Genomic DNA, 17,411 nt, shown 5'->3' with positions numbered 1-17,411 from the left:
TTTTAGGAGGAAAATTGTTATTTTGTTTTTACAATATTTAGTCTTCTCAATGAAGACATCAAATATTTACATAATTTAATAATATATAACTCTGGCATTTATTAAGCCATTTATTGGGGACAAACTTAATAACATGTATTTTCAAGGTACTCAAAATTCAAGAATGCTAATTAATTTGGAACACCAAAGGCAAACCATTAGCTGTGTATTCTACAAAACTCCCCGTGTGCTGAAGAAATATGAAAAGTTGCCAGAAGCTGCTTAAATTTCTTGAGAGATATCAAAATAAGACTAGTGTGCTGATGAATCAACTGACTTAACTTCTAACTAAAGTGAGAAATCAGGGGTGATCTTCATTCCCTAGCTATTTTTTAATCAAAAGGAGAAAGATGGGTATTTCATGCTTAAGAAGATCAAGCTGTGGTATAGGGGTTCAGTTTCAATGTGACCAGTTAGGCAGAACACATGGGTAGGCGCTGAGTGAGTGTCCTAGCCCGGTGACCTCATGTTGCTGAGAGCCTCAAGTCTGAGGATCTGGCTTGAGTTTGATTTTTTGGATGCAAAACTTCACTCAAAATGAGTAAAAACAGAGGGAGAGAGCAAGATGTGCTCATGTAATTTAGGAAAAAGATGACTGGGAATTGTTGTTGATAAACCAGTAAGATACTTTATCAATATATACTGTGTTGGTCTTTTCTGGTTGTAGAATAGGATTTTTAAAAAAAGATTTATTTATTTATGCATACAAGAACTGGAGTATAAGCCAGAGGGGTGTGTGTGTGTGGGGGGAATGGTGAGAGGATTCACCAGGGACAATGGGGAGCAGTAACAGGCAGATCTACCAAAACACATGGCTGAGAGGAGCAGCAGGCAAAACAGGAGTGGTCTGCTGTGCCATGTGGGCTGCTCCCTGGCCGGTGATGGAACTTGTGCTTCAGTGGCTGGCGACAGTTTGATAGCACTGTCTTTAACACCTGCGCCACCAGGGAGGCCCAGAATAGGATTTTTATTTATTTTTTTATTTTGTTAAAGATTTATTTATTTATTTATACAAGCACTGGGTACAGTCAGAGGCATGGGAGGGTGAGCGAATTCACCAGAGCCAGAGTGGAGAGTGGAACAGACAGAGTGACGAAGTGCACTGCTGAGGGGAGCAGCGGGTGGCAGGAGAGGTCTGCGCGCCATGTGGGACCCTCGCCCAGTGGCCGGGGATCGAACCGGCGCTGCAGAGGCTGTGGGCAGCTTTGCAACCCAGCATTCAACCGCTGTGCCACCGGGGAGGCCCCAGAATAGGATTTTTAAAAAAACATTTTACTTTGAAATAATTTCAAACATACAGAAAAAATGCAAGGTCAGCAACTCCACATCTGTATTAACTATTTATATGCATACAGTTTTATTTTTCCTGAATAATTTGAGAGTAAGGTGCAGGCGCAGTGCCTCTTTACCCCTTAATATTTCAGTGGTGTATATTTCTTAAGAACAAAAACATTCTCTCATAAAACCACAGCACAGTTACCCATTCAGGAAATTTGACATTGATTTTAATCTATAGACAATATTCTGATGTTGTCAGTTTTTCTAATAACTTCCTGTACAACTTTTCTCCCCTCTAGTGCAGGATCTGGTGCAGGGTAACATACTATATTTAGTTACACAATTCTTGTCTTTCTCACATCTCAAATCCACCTTGTGGATCAAGATGAGAAATACAAAAATGAGATTTGCATGCAGAAGGCACCCATATTTCTATTTCTTGAAAAATTATCCAAACTAGGAGGATTTTATACACGACAATATAGCTTTATAATACATTCATTTGGAAAAATCCGGGAAGAAATAAAACTGTAGGTCAAAGACTATACAGTTAGGAGATTAGAAGAGAAGTCCACCTGTGAAATCCACTGAAATCATCTTTCCAATCCTTGTAGGAGAGGGTCCTAGAAAAATCCAGTATCCCTTGCTTTGGGCCAGCTCTATTCTCCAAATATTACAAACTACCAAATATTTACCAAGCGCTTGCTGGGTGCTCTGTGTGTCCTAAGGAAAACCCACAAGTGGAAGCAGGAATGCATCACCACGGCAGTCACCACGGCAGAAGTGTGGCTCTTCAGGAGCCTGCCAGCCTGGGAGTGGGGTGGGGCGAAGGCTGCTCACCCAGCACCAGCCCAAAGGCTTTCCAGCTGAGAGGTGGAGCTGAACTTGGCTAAGACCAAACCTGCCCTGCAGCGGTATCACCAAGAGATTTTTCAGAAACTAGCCTTTTCTATAAATGCAGAGAAAAGTCCTCACTTAGCATCAGCAATAGGTTTCTGGAAACAGTAACTTTGAGCAAAAGATGTACAACGAAACCAGGTCCTCCAATAACGTCATTTCATTCCACACTGGCCAGGAATGAAACCACCTCGCTTGAGGACATGTTGTACTCAGGCTGTTATGAGAACTCGGACATGGGGGTGATCATACATTCCTAGGGACTTTTCCAGGGACCACATGCCTGAGATACAGGAACAAGGAGCCCTAACTTGGTGACCAACACTGGATGGCTACTTCACCTCCCATTCTGTGTTCAGCAAGGTAAATTTCTTTGCCCAGCCTGCAACCCACTGTCTGCAAATGGGCTAGTTTCCCTTTGCCATGGCTGACCCAGAGACCTTTCAGATGGCCACCAGTCCAGAGGGGTGACCTTGCTTTAAGCCCCCATCTCTCCCATCCAGCAGCCCATTTTCCACCCACAACCAGCAGTTCCCTTTTGCCGCCATAGATTTTTACCTTGGCTTACAGATAACCAGAGCCCATAGGACCAGCTGAGAGTGTAGGAGCTCAAGACTATGCCTCTGGGTTGTTCCTCTTTTCACTCTTTTCTTGCCTCCCAGTTCACAGTCATCACCAAACAAGGAGCCAAGGAACAAAGACGAGAAACTTGACCTATATGCATCAGTTCCTGGTGCATATAAAAATCCACAGAGGATCAAAATGATGGATCTATGATTTCTGGGTTATGTAACTACACAGATAACAAGACTTGGCCTTATTTGAAAAGGATGACAATATAACAGAAGGCACTGTTTGTTAGATTTCTATCTTTGAAAATAATTTTTCTGTGTGATGTCCTAGAGCAGGGCTCAGCAAATGATGACTAGCAGATCCAATCTGGGCAGCTGCTCACTTTTGTAAAGAAAGTTTTATTGGAACACAGTTCTGTCCACTTGTTTACCTCTTGTTTAGGGTTTCTTTCCCCTAGAACAGCAGAGTTGGGACAGAGACCAAATGTTAGGCCACCAAAATATCCACTCCTCAGTCCTTTATAGAGAAAGAGTTCTGAGCCATGTCTAAGAGCAACAAGGAATGCAAACAGCTAAGAACGAGGTACCTGTGGACTGGCAGGTGTTCTCCTGGGACATGGCAGTCGTCACAGTCTCTGTGGCTGCATCTCTGACAGCTTGCTCCTCACTCTGCAGGAGGGCGAGGACACACCTCCAAAGAGCAAGTGTATCCTGCAGGCCTAAGAAGAACAAAAAGAATTCAAGTTACTGAAAATGCAATTTTTATTTATTTATTTATTTATTTATTTATTTATTTATTTATTTATTTATTTATTTATTTATTTATTTATACAAGCACTGGGTACAGTCAGAAGCGTGGGAGGGTGTGAGAATTCACCAGAGCCAGAGGGGAAAGCAGAACAGGCAGACTGACGAAGTACACTGCTGAGGGGAGCAGCGGGTGGCAGGAGAGGTCTGCGTGCCACGTGGGACCCTTGCCAGCGGCCGGGGATTGAACCAGCACTGCAGAGGCTACGGGCAGCTTCGCAACCCAGCGCTCAACCGCTGCGCCACTGGGGAGGCCCTATTTATTATTTTCTAAAAATATTTTTTATTAATACTAGTTTATATCAGTTTCCTTTATAGACATATAAGGTTTCCTGTTTTTTTTTTTTAAATAGATTTATTTATTTATGCATACAAGAGCTGGGGTATAGGCCAGAGATGCGGGGGGTGAGAGGATTCACCAGAGACAGAGTGGGAAACAGAAAAGGCAGAATGACTGAAATACACTGCTGAGGGTAGCAGCGGGTGAGACCGGAGAGGTCTGCTAGCCATGTGGGTTGCTCCCTGGCCGGCCAGGGATTGAACTCATGCTGCAGAGACTGCGGATTGCTTCACAGTGTGGTGCTTAACCCCTTGCACCACCAGGGAGGCCCAGACATATAGGATTTTCTACCCTCCCCCCCAGACTAGAATGCAATTTATAAGCAGGTACAAATCCTGTTTCACATCCATGATGGAAAACAGCAGTATTTAATGAGCAAAAATCATTTATTTTTTTTCTGGGTATTATAAGAACAAAGAGATGGGAGTCAGATTAACACTGAAAAAGACAGGGCTCAAAGGTGGCAGTTTTGGAAACAGTTTCTGTTTTTATGAGGGGGGAAAAGGCTTCTGGAGGCAATCAGCTCCAGGCAAGACCCCTGCTACCTGCAGGCTGACAAAGGCCTTTGGCCCAACTGTTCACAATGACTCACAATTTTCAGGATGAAGCTTTATGCATCAAGAGCGCTTTGGGGAAATTAGCATGGTGTTGATTTGAGTGACTGTTTGAGGTTACAAATTCTGAAAGCAGTTTCCATCAAGACTATGCTTTGGGGGATCAGAATCAAAACAGGGCCAGGAACCACAACAGATGTTCCAGCCTGTGTGACATTTCTGTGTCACGCACTACCCGACTGTCATTTTCCTGGCCAGGAACTGTCTAGGCTCTATGCTAGGTGCTGTGTGGATGGTGGTGCTTCTGAGCAAACGAAAGGAACTCAAACGCAAACACACCAGGCAGTGAGGATGGAGATGTGTAGCTGTGACTCACAACAGGGAAAGGTCATAATGCATGGTGTAATGGAGGCAGAATTCATGCGGGAGGTGAGAGCTGGGCAGGGTGTCAAGAATAGATCACATGTTGTACAGGTCGGGTGGGCCAGGGCTTGTGGTCACAGTGGGGGGTCTGGCAGGACAACTACCCATCACCCCTAGCCCTTCGATGGAGACCTAATCCTGTCCTAAGAACTTGCCTTAGCCTCCCCTCTCCTGCATCTGTCCAAGGAGAATCTGATATCAGAGTTGCCAATTCTTTAGTCATACCAGGAACAGCAACGGCTCCCTCTGGGTTTCGTTTTCTCCTTTTTGTTATAGATCCCATTTTAAATTTTACTCAGCATTTCAGAATCAATTCATTTTAATTGTTCTCTGGGGTCTAATATTTTCCTTTTTCATATTTTCCTCTTCAACATGGTGATGCCTACTTCCAAGACCCTTGGTCTCCCCTCTTTAGTCCATTTCAATTTTTTTTATTTAAATGACCTTGCTGTCCTTGATGTGTCCCCATGTCCTTTTGTCTCTTAGTTCGATCCCTGCTTTTCATGTTCTTGAGGGTCATCAGCCATGGCTGACTACCCTCCTTACTGCCTACGATGAACACCAGCAATTATTTATGAACCAGGAGCTTTTTCCCGGGACTCAGTTTCATTAAGGAATTCCAGGATATTCCACACACATTTTGTCTGATATGAGCCAGGGTGAGAGCAACCAAAGTCACCCAGAAATTATCCTGCAAAATAATATTATCCTTACTGGAGAAGTTTCACCGAAGTTTATAAACCTTTGTTTTTATTGCCCTAGTCCAATTAAATTCAATATATTAAGAGGTTTGCTCTCAATCTCCCTTTGGGTTAAAGAAACATGCCTGGAAGTCATTTAGAAGAGAGAAGTACAAGGATATGAAAGACAACTTTGTTTTCCAGAGAGGTCCAGGGACAAGAGACACTTCACTGATCTGAACTCTTCTAACACTTAAAATTTGAATCTCACCATCTAAAAGACAATTCCTTCCTTTATTCTGTAAATCCTTTCCCTCCAATTCCACTGAAAGCTCCTTGGGAGCTGGTACCATAGCTTATTCGCTCGGGTCGGCCAAGAAAGAGGTGAACAAAGCAGAAATGCACTAAAGGATGGAAGAGAATCAGAGCAACATAACACAGGCTAACCCTGCAACAGAAGACAAAGCTGGGATGGCTGCATGGATTCAGGCCCCAGGTATTCCTTTTATTAGACCCTACTCTTCAAAACAAACCACCCATGCTTTTTCAATTTCATAGGATTTTCCTAAAGTTTGTTTTTCTCAAATGTCATTGACATGATGCTCTTTCCTAATGATGACTCCTGAAGAACAGAGTGTGGGTGAGAAAGAGATATGCAGATGCAGAAAATGGCCAGCAACCAGCTAAGATTTATACCATCCATTGATTTCAAAATATCTCTACCTTGATTTATATCCCAAAGATGCCTTAAACTTAAAACTAAGCTCAGGGAAAGGAACAAGCAGTCTCTTCAGTCACTTAAGCCAGAAGACTGGAAGTCATCCTTGAACCTTATTTTTATAGTAACACCCCAACACCACCAAGACTTGTTGATACTATTTCCTGAATGCCTTCCACTGATCCGTTCACCGATTCATCTCTCACTTAGATCATTGCAACAGGCTTCCTAGAATAGATGTTTATGCTGAGTCTTGAAAGACAAACAGAAGTCATCAAGCAGTTTGTTCAGAGAACTGTTCCCTGTTGATGACACAGAGGGCCCGTGTTGGAAAGTGGCAGCCAAGTTGGAGGGAGGGCTGGACAAGGGACAGAAGGACCGTATGAGCCATGTTAACGGGTGTATTGACTCTATTCTAAAGGCATTGGGAACCCCCGGGAAGGTTTTAAGCAATGGAGTGAAAGGCTCAGATTTGTATTTCAGAAAGACCACAAAATTGCTTTGGATGTGTAAGGAGAATGGCTCAGAGGTTAAGACTGACTAGAAAGAGGCCGGTTAAGAGGCGACTGGTGACAAATGATCACAGCAGAAGTAAGAGGGTGGGACTATATTGGAAAGAGTAAAAGGAATGGGGCATGCCGTCATTTTTATCCTGGAGTATATATATTCACACTTTCATTGAGTCTGGTGCCATGGGCTTCTTCCTGCTTAGCACACTTACCAAGAACGGGATGAGGGTTGGTGAGGAAAAGAGGTGTGGTACTGGTGAGGACTTCGGCAGCGGCGAGCCTGGACACTGTGGGAAGATGATCGTCACAGGACGAGACAACCAACTGAACCCACTGCTTCAGCTCGGGGGCTACTGAGTCCCTAGCCTGGAAGCACAAATGGACAGCAGTTCAGAAGATGCAGTCATGGGCTGACATGGTCTTAGGGAAGAGCTGTTCCAACCTGGGCCTGCAAATTAGCTCTTACTGAAGTGGAAAGATGATTTTCTTCCCCCCACCCCCCCGCTTTTTTAATTACATAAAATAACCCATTTATTACAGGCCAGCTATGCTTAAACTGGTGGAGCGTCTACTGGTCTCTCAATTCCTTCAGTCAGTTGCTGGCCAACTTTACCGTGAGATGGTATTGCAGGCCCAGGCACTGTTTTTACACAGAACCACAGTGCCAGATCCTCACAGCTCACCTTTTCATCTTGGTTTTACCATAGAAAGAGCAAAGGTACTTGCCATGTTGGCTGATTTTAATTTTCACCATTTTCCTGAGGGCGGTACCACGCTGGGTCCCCTACTCACTGAAAATTCTGGTCTTATGCTTGGCCGTGTCACCACAAACCAGGTCCAAGCCCAGAGAGCAAGTAGGTTTTTACAAGTTGCTTTTCCATCCCAAATTGGGAGAAATATCTAAGCCCAAGGAAGAAAGTCTGACCTGTTTTTCAGTAACATGGAGTTAGTATAATTAGGGAACAACTTCTTTGAATTTTTTCTGATACAAAGCAGTTATCAGAACATTGGTGGATTCAGTAGCCGCAGTAAAGACAAAACTTGTGGGCAAAGATTGTGGTGGCAAATAATATTTGCTCTCAATAATCAGATACTCCTTCTATCTTTAGTAACAGAATCCCAGATTTTTGGCTAGGCAAGTGGTACCCAGCTAAAGACTATCTTTCCCTGCCTCCCTTGCATTTGGAAGTAATGTATGATTAAGTTCTGAGTAATGGGACATCACTGAAAGTGCTATCTGTGTCTTATGAAATGGGTGTGACCTTCACTTCCTGGGTTTCTCTCTCTTGCTCACTGAACAAAGACAAGATTGTTAGAGCTGGAGCGACCTTCTGGGATCAGAAGATGGAAGTTACATGTTGTAGAGTAGAAAAACAAGGTAGAAGGGGCCCCATGCAGTAAAGCCACCCTATCTGCTTTGTACCACCCTATCTGCTTTGCACTGCTTCCATCTGGATTAAGCCACTATGTTTATACCTTTCTGTTACAACATTTAAAATAGCATTCAAACTAACACTGTTGAAACAAAGTCCTATTGTTTCTTTTTTTTAAAAAGTAACAGCTTCACTGAGATATAATTCACATGTCACATGACTCACCTATTTAATTACACAATTCAATGGTTTTTAGTATACTCATATAGGTGCAAACACCATCACAGTCAATTTTAAAACATTGTAGAACATTTTCATCACAACTACTTCAAATAATTTCATTTTGTTCCATGTCATTATTTTTAAAGATCTATTTATTTATGCATACAAAAGCTGGAGTATAAGCCAGAGGTGTGGGAGGTGAGAGGATTCACCAGAGACAGAGTGGGGAGCAGAACAGGGAGAGCAACTGAAATACACTGCTGAGGGGAGTAGTGGGTGAGCCAAGAGAGGTCTGCTGTGCCATGTGGGTCAGCTCCGTAGCCTGGGATGGAACTCATGCTGCAGTTGCTGCTGCTAGCCTCATAGTGCTGAGACTTAACCTCTTGTGCCACCAGGAAGGCCCTGTTCAATGTCATTTTGTTATAACGTTGATGAGAAAAAATAATTCTGGACCAGTGCCCTTGAGTTTGCATGTTGTCCCCATGTCTGTGGGGTTTCTCCCACATCTCAAAGACGTGCATTCATTAGTGTGTCTCTGAGTGAGTGTGGGTGCGTGTGGATGCATGTGGATGCACCTTGAGATGGAAGGGCCTCCTGTCCTCATGGCTACTTATGATCCTGAATTAGAATAAGTGTATTGAAAGTGAATGAATGCATGAATTAACACAAATAAATGTTTATTATTAGAAATGTTTTAGGTCTTTAGATATTTGGTAATGTTTTTAAGACCAGAAATATGCCAGAGGAACTTATCTCTTGCTTGTCTCCATTAGCTATGGAAAACTGTTAAGACATTGTTTTGCTTAAAGTTGCAGTTCCTAAAGATGTTGGGGAGCACTTACTGTACCCTTAAGTTATCATCCTCCCATCCTGTCATCTCCCCTCCTCCTCTAGGCCCACACAACCACAAACTTTTTGTCCCTTTGGATTTGCTAATTTTGGACAGTTAATAAATGGAATTTATATGTGGCTTTTCACAACTGGCTTCTTTCATTTAGCACAACATTTTCAAGGTTCATTCATACAGGAGCATGTTCATTCATTCTTTTTTTTATGGCTGAGTAATTCTCCATTCTATTGAATACCATATTTTGTTTACCCATTTGCCATTTGATGGACATTTGGGTTGCTTCTATCTTTTAAACCCTGGCTTTCTACTTTTTTTCGATATACTTTACTTCTCCTGCAAAGTGACCCTTTTTAAACGCCCAAATGTAACTACCTGCTACCTTGAACATCTATGGAACTAAACTAATGAGCGTCTTAGGCCTTGAGAAAGATGCTGCCTCCCAAGCACAGAGACACCTGAGCCTGGAAAAGTCATTCATGTTCGATACAAAACCTCTCTACATTGTTAATTTCTCTCTCCCTGAGAAATTCCTAATTTTCATTATTACTTCCCTCAAGTACCAGGCAGTGCCTTTAAGATGCATATGATAACTGGCTGGAAATGGCTTTAGATGAGAATGATGTTGTTAGGCAGATGGGCTAGGCGGCACTCTGACTACTTACTCAAAACGTGAATTGCTCACTTCTGGGCTTTAATTTCTTAGCAAATCTTTTCCTTCCTACAAACTCCCCACTATTGACTCTTCTTTGCCTTTTTGTATTTTCTAGTAAACCTAGTTTTGGCCCCTGGCCTGCTTGAGTGGAAGATCCAAGGGTACAGTGTAGCTGTGTGTTCAGTCTCACCCTCTGGTTTGATTTTGGTCAGCCCCAGGATCTCTGAATTTAACCTTCTTTGTGAAGTCTTCCCCAGCTCCCCAAATACTGCTCCCCCCCACCAGCTCCCTTGGATTCCCACAGCTTCCTCCCTAGTAGAGCATTTAATGTCTAATCAGAGAGAAAAAAATTCTTCACAGGTTATATCCAAAGTGAAAACCAACATGACCAACGTTTCTGGAGAGGCATGCATGCTGCAGTGATTCCACCTGTTGGTGCACTTTTCCTGACACTTCCCAGGTATCCAAGAGCACAAAACCCAGAGCCCAGGTCAGGCAGAATCCGCCTCACCTCCTCACACGTCTGCATGTGGTGCACAATCACTTTGGAGGCCAGTCTCAGAGCTGCACTTTGAATTTCAGACCTAGAAAACGTAAGCCAAAAAACACACAAAAATGAAATCAAACATATTTCATACACAGATGGTTTTTGCAGATAGTTTGTTATCCCTGTGGATGTGAATGCTGGAAATCCCTGCCTTATGGCTCTATAGAAGCCATTACCTTTTGTTTATTAATATGAAAGTCTGACATCATTCTATTGCTTGAGTTCAGAACATAACTCCTAGGCTGAGACTTAGGCAGAAATCTGGGACCTGAGTCCATAGGCAGGGACTGTGCTCTTGCTTGTTATACAACTGGCTCGTGGCATGACACATCACACTGAGGTTATGCAGGGAGCCTTGGAGACAAACCGTTCGTTGGAAGCAATATCCATGGTCCAGATCAAGAACTCCTTTGGGGTGAGATGGACACAGCTCTCTGTCTGGGGAAGCCACTCGCTGGGATCCATGCAATGCAGAATTTTCAGTATCTGTATGAGCCAAATCCACAGTGGGCGGGTGTGAGGGGGTGGGATAAGAAAAGAAATATTAAGGAAAATATTTTTAAGGCTCTGTCTTTCAGAGAGTTCCCACTGACTTCTTATTTCCTCTTAAAACCTTAGGAAGACCAAAGCAGGGTGGAGCAGTGACATGACCAAGGGATTCTAGTGACCTGGGATCAGAGTCTAGATGCCCAGATTCCTGAGTCAGTGCCCTTTCCTTTAGATCAGCTTTCCAAGTGGTCATTTAGTTCCAAATAGCCACATCAGCAAAGAATACCTTCTAACACATTACATAGCCAGTTTCCAGGGCTGTTTCCTAGAGCGTGGAGTGGCTTACTCTCAAACTCTGCTTTGGTTAATCCTTGTCATCAATACCATTATCATGAAATCCTTTTCTTAGTGCCCCTCTCTGCAGGGAGCCATGTCAAGTGCCATACAAAGAGTCCTTGCCCTCTGGATGCTGAGTCTTCTTCCTGTTACTCCTGGAGAACCCAAACCCAATCCTGTCTTCACAATGGTATAATTCTGGTGGGCTCGCCCAAGACTGTGGGGAGTGGGAGGGGAGAGTCAACAGAAAGCCAGAAACTTTACCTTGCAGAAGCATTCAGAGTGATTTTCCTTCATAGCCAACATCAAGAACGTCCTTCCCATATCCCACAGCAAGGGCGGCAGTCCCTTCTCTCCTAGGCCTGAGGCTTCTGCTGAGAACCTTTCCCACAGGGCCTCCAGTGCCAGCAGGCGCACTTCAGGGAAGGAAGACTCCAACAGCTGAAGGAAGGAGATGGGAGCATCCATTGTCTGCTCTCCAGCTTGAGCTGCCGCTGCCCACACAGAAGCAATGGCTAGTTTGGTGAGGCTCTGGAGATACTGGGGCAAGCCTGGCACCGTGAAGGTATAGGGGAACCCCGTTATCAGCTCTGATTCTGAGATGATTCTTCTGACTTCCTCCCAGAAGCCAAGACACTCCAGAACTAAAAAGCAAAGGGAAAAGGTAATTACTCTTCAGAGTCCTAGAAAAGGGTGCTGTATTACATGGAGAATGCAGGCCTTGGGTGGGTGGGTGGCACTACAAGACGGCATTCCTGAGGTGATGCTTTACACAAATGATACAACAAATGACTAACACACTAAGGCTCAGGCTTCTGGCCTAGAAGCAATTTCTATTTTGGTAATTCCAAATTTTTCCCCAGGGTGGGCAAAGGAGGGATACAAAGGCATTCTTATCTGAAGACATGTTCCTGGCACCCCTCCTCAGTGTTCAGTAAACATGAACTCAATGAACTCTTGAGTCACCAGGCCTCACAGCTGACCCAGATAGACATTGAGTACAAAGTTTTCTTCACGAGCTCTGACCCCCTCTATGGCACCTTCTCTCTGAGGCTCTAGGTTGCACCCCACAGGGATTGGGCATTCACAAGACATATCCTTCCACCAAATTCTTTTTGGAGTTTCTGCTCACTGCTACACTTTGAGGCTCTTAATGAGCCCTTTAGCATTTGAATAGTGTTACTCTGCCCCCTCTGTCTTCTCCATCTGACTTCCTTCAACTATTCTCCATGTGGCAGGGGTCACCTTCTCTCACCATTCTAGCTGCTTCACCCCTCTAAGGTATGGCCACATGACAGGAACATGACTCTCCTACACAGGGGCCAGCAGGACTCCTCCTTGCCCTGTCCTGACAACAGGTTACTGGCATTGCATCACACTGTTGACTCAAGTGGACCATAAAGTCAACTGAAACCACAGCCTTTCTTTTTCCACATGGTCTATGGATGGTGCTGAGTCATCTTTCTCCCATCGTGCACATAGCACTTGAGAATGAGACTTGTTTTTCTTTGTTTGCCTGTTTGTTTTAACCCCAAGTATATCCGCATTAAAAATTTTTATCTCCTGTTACATTTCATGGTCTGCCTTTTCGATTGCTGAGATCTTCCTATAACCGTGATTCTGATCAAAAACACTTATTGTCTGTTTCTTAATGTGCTGGATGCTCTATAAGAATACTGCCCTTAAGGAGTTTATAGTCTATAGTTTGAGGAAGACACATGAGTGACTTGGGGATTCCAATACAGTGATGCAAATGATAATGTAAGTGTGAACATTAAAATACAAAAATCCTATTTAAATGAGGTTGGGAGACTATCAGAGAGTGTTTGTGCAGGGGTAAAAACTCCAGAACATGCCTTGCATCTCATTTCACAGGGGAAGTAATGCTGTTTCCTCCTCCTGCAGAACTGGGAACAAGGTCAGTCCTTTAGAGGATTTTTCAGGGGTTGTTAGCCTGTGATTCAGGGACATGTACATGGGTCTCACTAGGAATACATGGTCCAATCTGCCCTTTTTTTCTTCCATTTATTTCCAAATATAATCATTTTTTTGAGGTCAAAGGAGTAAAGAGGAGAGGGGAGAATGTTTTGGAATTACCAAAGCCAGAGCAAAGGCATGAACAGAATAGGCTGCGTGGGGAATGACAGGCAGTCTGGTATCACTAGCGCGTAGAATTCAAGGTGGGGACAAGCAGGAAGTGAGTTTACAGAAGTCATGTGGCCAGGACATGGAAATTCTCTTAGGACAGGCTGCAATATTCTGCTGTAGGCAAGGGAATGCCACTGAGGGGCTATTTTCAGCAATAGGGTGAGGTTTCCCGAAGTGAACATGTTCCCTGAAGTGTTCTTATTGCTGAGAGGGCAGTATTAGAGGCAGGAAGATCAGTTAAAAGATTAGTGCAGAGCCTCCCCTGGTAGCGCAGGCAGTAAGCGCCACGCTGTGAAGCTGTCCGCAGCCTCTGCAGCACCAGTTCAATCCTGGCTGGCTGGCGACGGTCCCACATGGCGTGGCAGACCTCTCCTGTCTCACCCACTGCTCCCCTCAGCAGTGTATTTCGTCAGTCTCCCTGTTCTGTTCCCCGCTCTGTCTCTGGTGAGTCTTCTCACCCTCCCGCACGTCTGGCCTGTACCCCAGTTCTTGTAAAAATAAATAAATCTTAAAAAAATAAATAAATAAAAGATTAGTACAGGGGAGAAGACAGAGATTAGCTCAGATTATCTCTCTTGAGAAGAAAAGGTTTGACAAGAGAGGAGAAGATTTGAGAAGAACTGAAGGAATAAAACTGGCAGAACTAGGAACCTGGCTTGGGGGGAGGAGTCTTGGGGTACCTCCTAGGACACCCAGATTCTTCACACACTATATTTATCATTCAAAAGAAGCTGGGAAAACTTCAAGCATGTCATAAATACACAATGCTATAAGTACTGAAAATGTGGACAAGGCCAGTGTGGAGGACAGAGGGACTTGCAGTCAGCTTCCTGCCTTCTCCTGTCCTCAGCTCCACTCCAAGCTCTCACCAATTCATTAACCAGTCTCTTTGGGTCTAATCATTCCTGAGCTATGAATTCTCCAAACCTTATCTCTATGTCCACAGAATTTTATCTACAAGAACATCAAGAAAGACCTTATCAAGCCTTGCTCAAATAGATAATAGACATAGCATTTATCTGATAAACCTTGAGTGAAAATTCTACCCTAAAAGTTAGTAAATTTATTCTGGAATGGCTTATCAAAGAGAGCAGCTTTTACAGTTTATAATGCACTGTTTCTATTCATCATCTCAGTGAACACAGCTGACTTCCAGAAAGCTATCAAAAATATTAACAGAAATGTAACAGATTAAGAAAATAGTTATAAAAAACTGACTTGAAATTGAAAAATTGCACAGGCTTTCAATAATCCAGGGATTAAAAATGTTACACATCAACTTATTTCAAAAAGAAATCTGCCAAGAGCCAAAGTGTGAACTCAAGCTCCAATGTGACTGTGTACCATGGAGGCCACTGTCCACCATCCATCTGCTGCAGGCATAGAAACACCTCTGCTCTTAGACTCTGCAGAAGTCCAAGCTCAAGCACGAGGGCAACACAGCACGGACATCCTAGGCAGTCAGGATTCTCAACTGCTGGGTCATTGCAGGGAAAATGGAGTTCTTCAAGCTATTTTTTTGTCTCCTGCCGCCAGCCTCTACAGCTGTCACCTGCGGCCATGTGTTCCTCCCAGGTTGCATTGCCCGCATGAGATATACCAATGCAAAAAGTGCTTGGGCGTGTGTGCACAGGGCACGTGCACCTTTGATAAGGGACACTTGGGCTGAGAAGGGGAGGGGGCACGTGTGCATATGTAAATACAGACACCTGGGCCAAGGAGTGGGGATAAAGAGGAGATTCTCAGGGGGGTAGGGGACTCAGTTGCTGCCTGTCTTTCTCCCTGCCTGCTTGTCTGCCTCTGAGTTCAGTCCCCTGATTCAGCATTAAAGACATGATAGAAATACCAAAGGCTCTGAAATTCTTTTTTCGTCTGCTTGAATTCACAATGAACCTGCCCGTTCTAGGATGGTTACACAACAGTTGTCATCTCTATTTTTAATACCTAATGCTGAAACCCATTTATAATTTAGTAATGAGAAGACCACCCTCCTGTGGTCACCACGTAACATTTCCCCATTTTTCCCACCCACGACTACCCTAAGACAATACTGCACTGAAAAGGAATTTCAACTGTTTGGCAAGGAGTCAGAAATGGCTCGGAGATCTGTTTTTAAAAATATAATTAAAAATACATCACCAAGAAGCCAGGGCCTGAAGGCCCTACCCTGAAGAAGTGGGAGATGGAGGATGCACTCTGGAAGGGCTCCTTGTGGAATCTGGTCTATATTGCCTGTGGAGTGCAGTATAATTCTATATGCAGTTACTGAGTATATATTAGGTACTTTGGGAGATATATAGATTCAGAGCTGAGAAAGAAAAATTACTTGCTGTTAAAAAGCTTTAAAACTAATGGTAAGACAAAGGCCACAAAAACATCAATTCAAAAGAATATCTGTACCCTATGTTTATTGCATCATTATTTATAGTAGGTAAAACCTGGAAACAAGCCAAATGCCCAAAAATAGATGACTGTATCAAGAAGATGTGGTATATATGCACAATGGAATACTATTAAGCAATCTAAAAAGATAAACTCTTGCCATTTGCAGCAACATGGATGGAGCTAGAAGGAATTATGCTCAGTGAAATAAGCCAGAAGGAAAAAGAAAAATATCGGGTGGTTTAACTTATAGGAGGAATATAGGGGAACCAAATAAGGCATCAGGGAAAAAATAATAACACAAAATACAACACAACAAAACAAAAACAAACAGACAACTATAAACCAGGGACATCCTGCAGGGGAGAGGGAGGGAGGGAGGGAGGAGCACAGCAGACTGTGGTGATGGTGCACGGGTGACTTGGTGGTGGAAAATCTATGGGGACTACACCTGAGAAAAGAAAGCAAACATTGTTTAAAAATGAACAATGATGTAAAATATGTATAAATAAACATATTAATAAAAAATAAAACTAACAGGAAGATAAAGAAAAATACAAAATAATAAGACAACTATAAAAACTGAAAGCCATTTAGCCCCCTAAGGCAACAGAAAAAAGCTGATATATATTGAGTATTTATGTGCCACCCGCTATAGAAATATACACCCATTATTTAATGTTGTGAATAATAATTGCTTTTAGAATTGACACTTGTTGGGTATTATTCTAAGCACTTTAACAACAATTAACTCACTCAATGAAGAAGGCGCTATTCCTGTATTACAGATGAAAAAAGAGAGGTTATTGGCTCAGCGTGGCACAAAAATGGTAGGAAGCGGGAATACAAAAGAGCCATAAGAATGTCCAAAATGAATGCAAAGGTTGCTTATTTTCTACTGGAAGAAGTAAAAAGGGGGGCTTTCAGGAGGGAGCAAAATTCCAGGTGGGCCCTGAAGGCTGCCCAGATGTGCCTGACTGGCAGAGGAAAGGGTGAATGCCTCAGGGACTGCTGGGAGACAATGGACAGACCTGCAAATAGGTTCACAGACTTAAAGTGTCAACAGAGGCTCAGTGGAGAGGTCAGGTCTGAGCCACAAGCTAGAAAGTTATATGATGACACTCATATATACACTTTTTCCAAACTAATGCTTAGAAAAAGCATTCTCTGTTGTACAGCAAGACCCAAAGAGATACCCTATAGCAGAGTTTCTCAATTCTCAGTGGCATCAGAATCATCAAGAGGGCTTGTGAAACCAGACTGCTGCTTGGATCTAGTCTCCAGAGTTTTGAATTTGGGAGGTCTAGGCTGGAAGCTGAGAATTTGCATTTCTAGCAAGGGCCCAAGTGATGCTGATACTTCTGGGTCAGGTATTTTGAAAATTGCCCTCAAGTGATAGCTCTTAACTAGAGGTTATTAACAACACACATGCCTGAAATCTCACTGTTGTAGTTTCTGATTCAGTTGGTTTTGAGCTGGGTACAGACACCTGTAGTCTTACGAAGCTAGGAGGTAATTCTGCTATGCATCCCAGCTAACCACACTCCTAAGAGCTGACTTTCACAGGAATTCCTGGGCTTTTAGTGTGGTAGGTA

General features: G+C 43.4%; 1 protein-coding gene across 1 annotated transcript in view; it reads right to left on the bottom strand.

Moving 5' to 3' along the window:
- THADA (THADA armadillo repeat containing) overlaps positions 1-17,411 on the bottom strand; it is a 287,428-nt gene that overhangs the window by 35,994 nt on the left and 234,023 nt on the right. Inside the window, exons 32-36 of the mRNA XM_054687792.1 lie at positions 11,551-11,930; positions 10,829-10,947; positions 10,426-10,498; positions 7,030-7,183; positions 3,374-3,505 (exon numbers count right to left, since the gene is read on the bottom strand). Coding sequence (XP_054543767.1) covers positions 3,374-3,505; positions 7,030-7,183; positions 10,426-10,498; positions 10,829-10,947; positions 11,551-11,930 — 858 coding nt within the window. The remainder of the gene's footprint in view (positions 1-3,373; positions 3,506-7,029; positions 7,184-10,425; positions 10,499-10,828; positions 10,948-11,550; positions 11,931-17,411) is intronic.

The sequence above is a fragment of the Talpa occidentalis genome, unplaced genomic scaffold (genome assembly GCF_014898055.3).
Source record: "Talpa occidentalis isolate TD23 unplaced genomic scaffold, MPIMG_talOcc4v2.1 talOcc4.5, whole genome shotgun sequence".
Taxonomy (NCBI): domain Eukaryota; kingdom Metazoa; phylum Chordata; class Mammalia; order Eulipotyphla; family Talpidae; genus Talpa; species Talpa occidentalis.
Note: the sequence above shows the minus strand (reverse complement) of the source record. Positions and strands in the feature narration are given on the sequence as shown.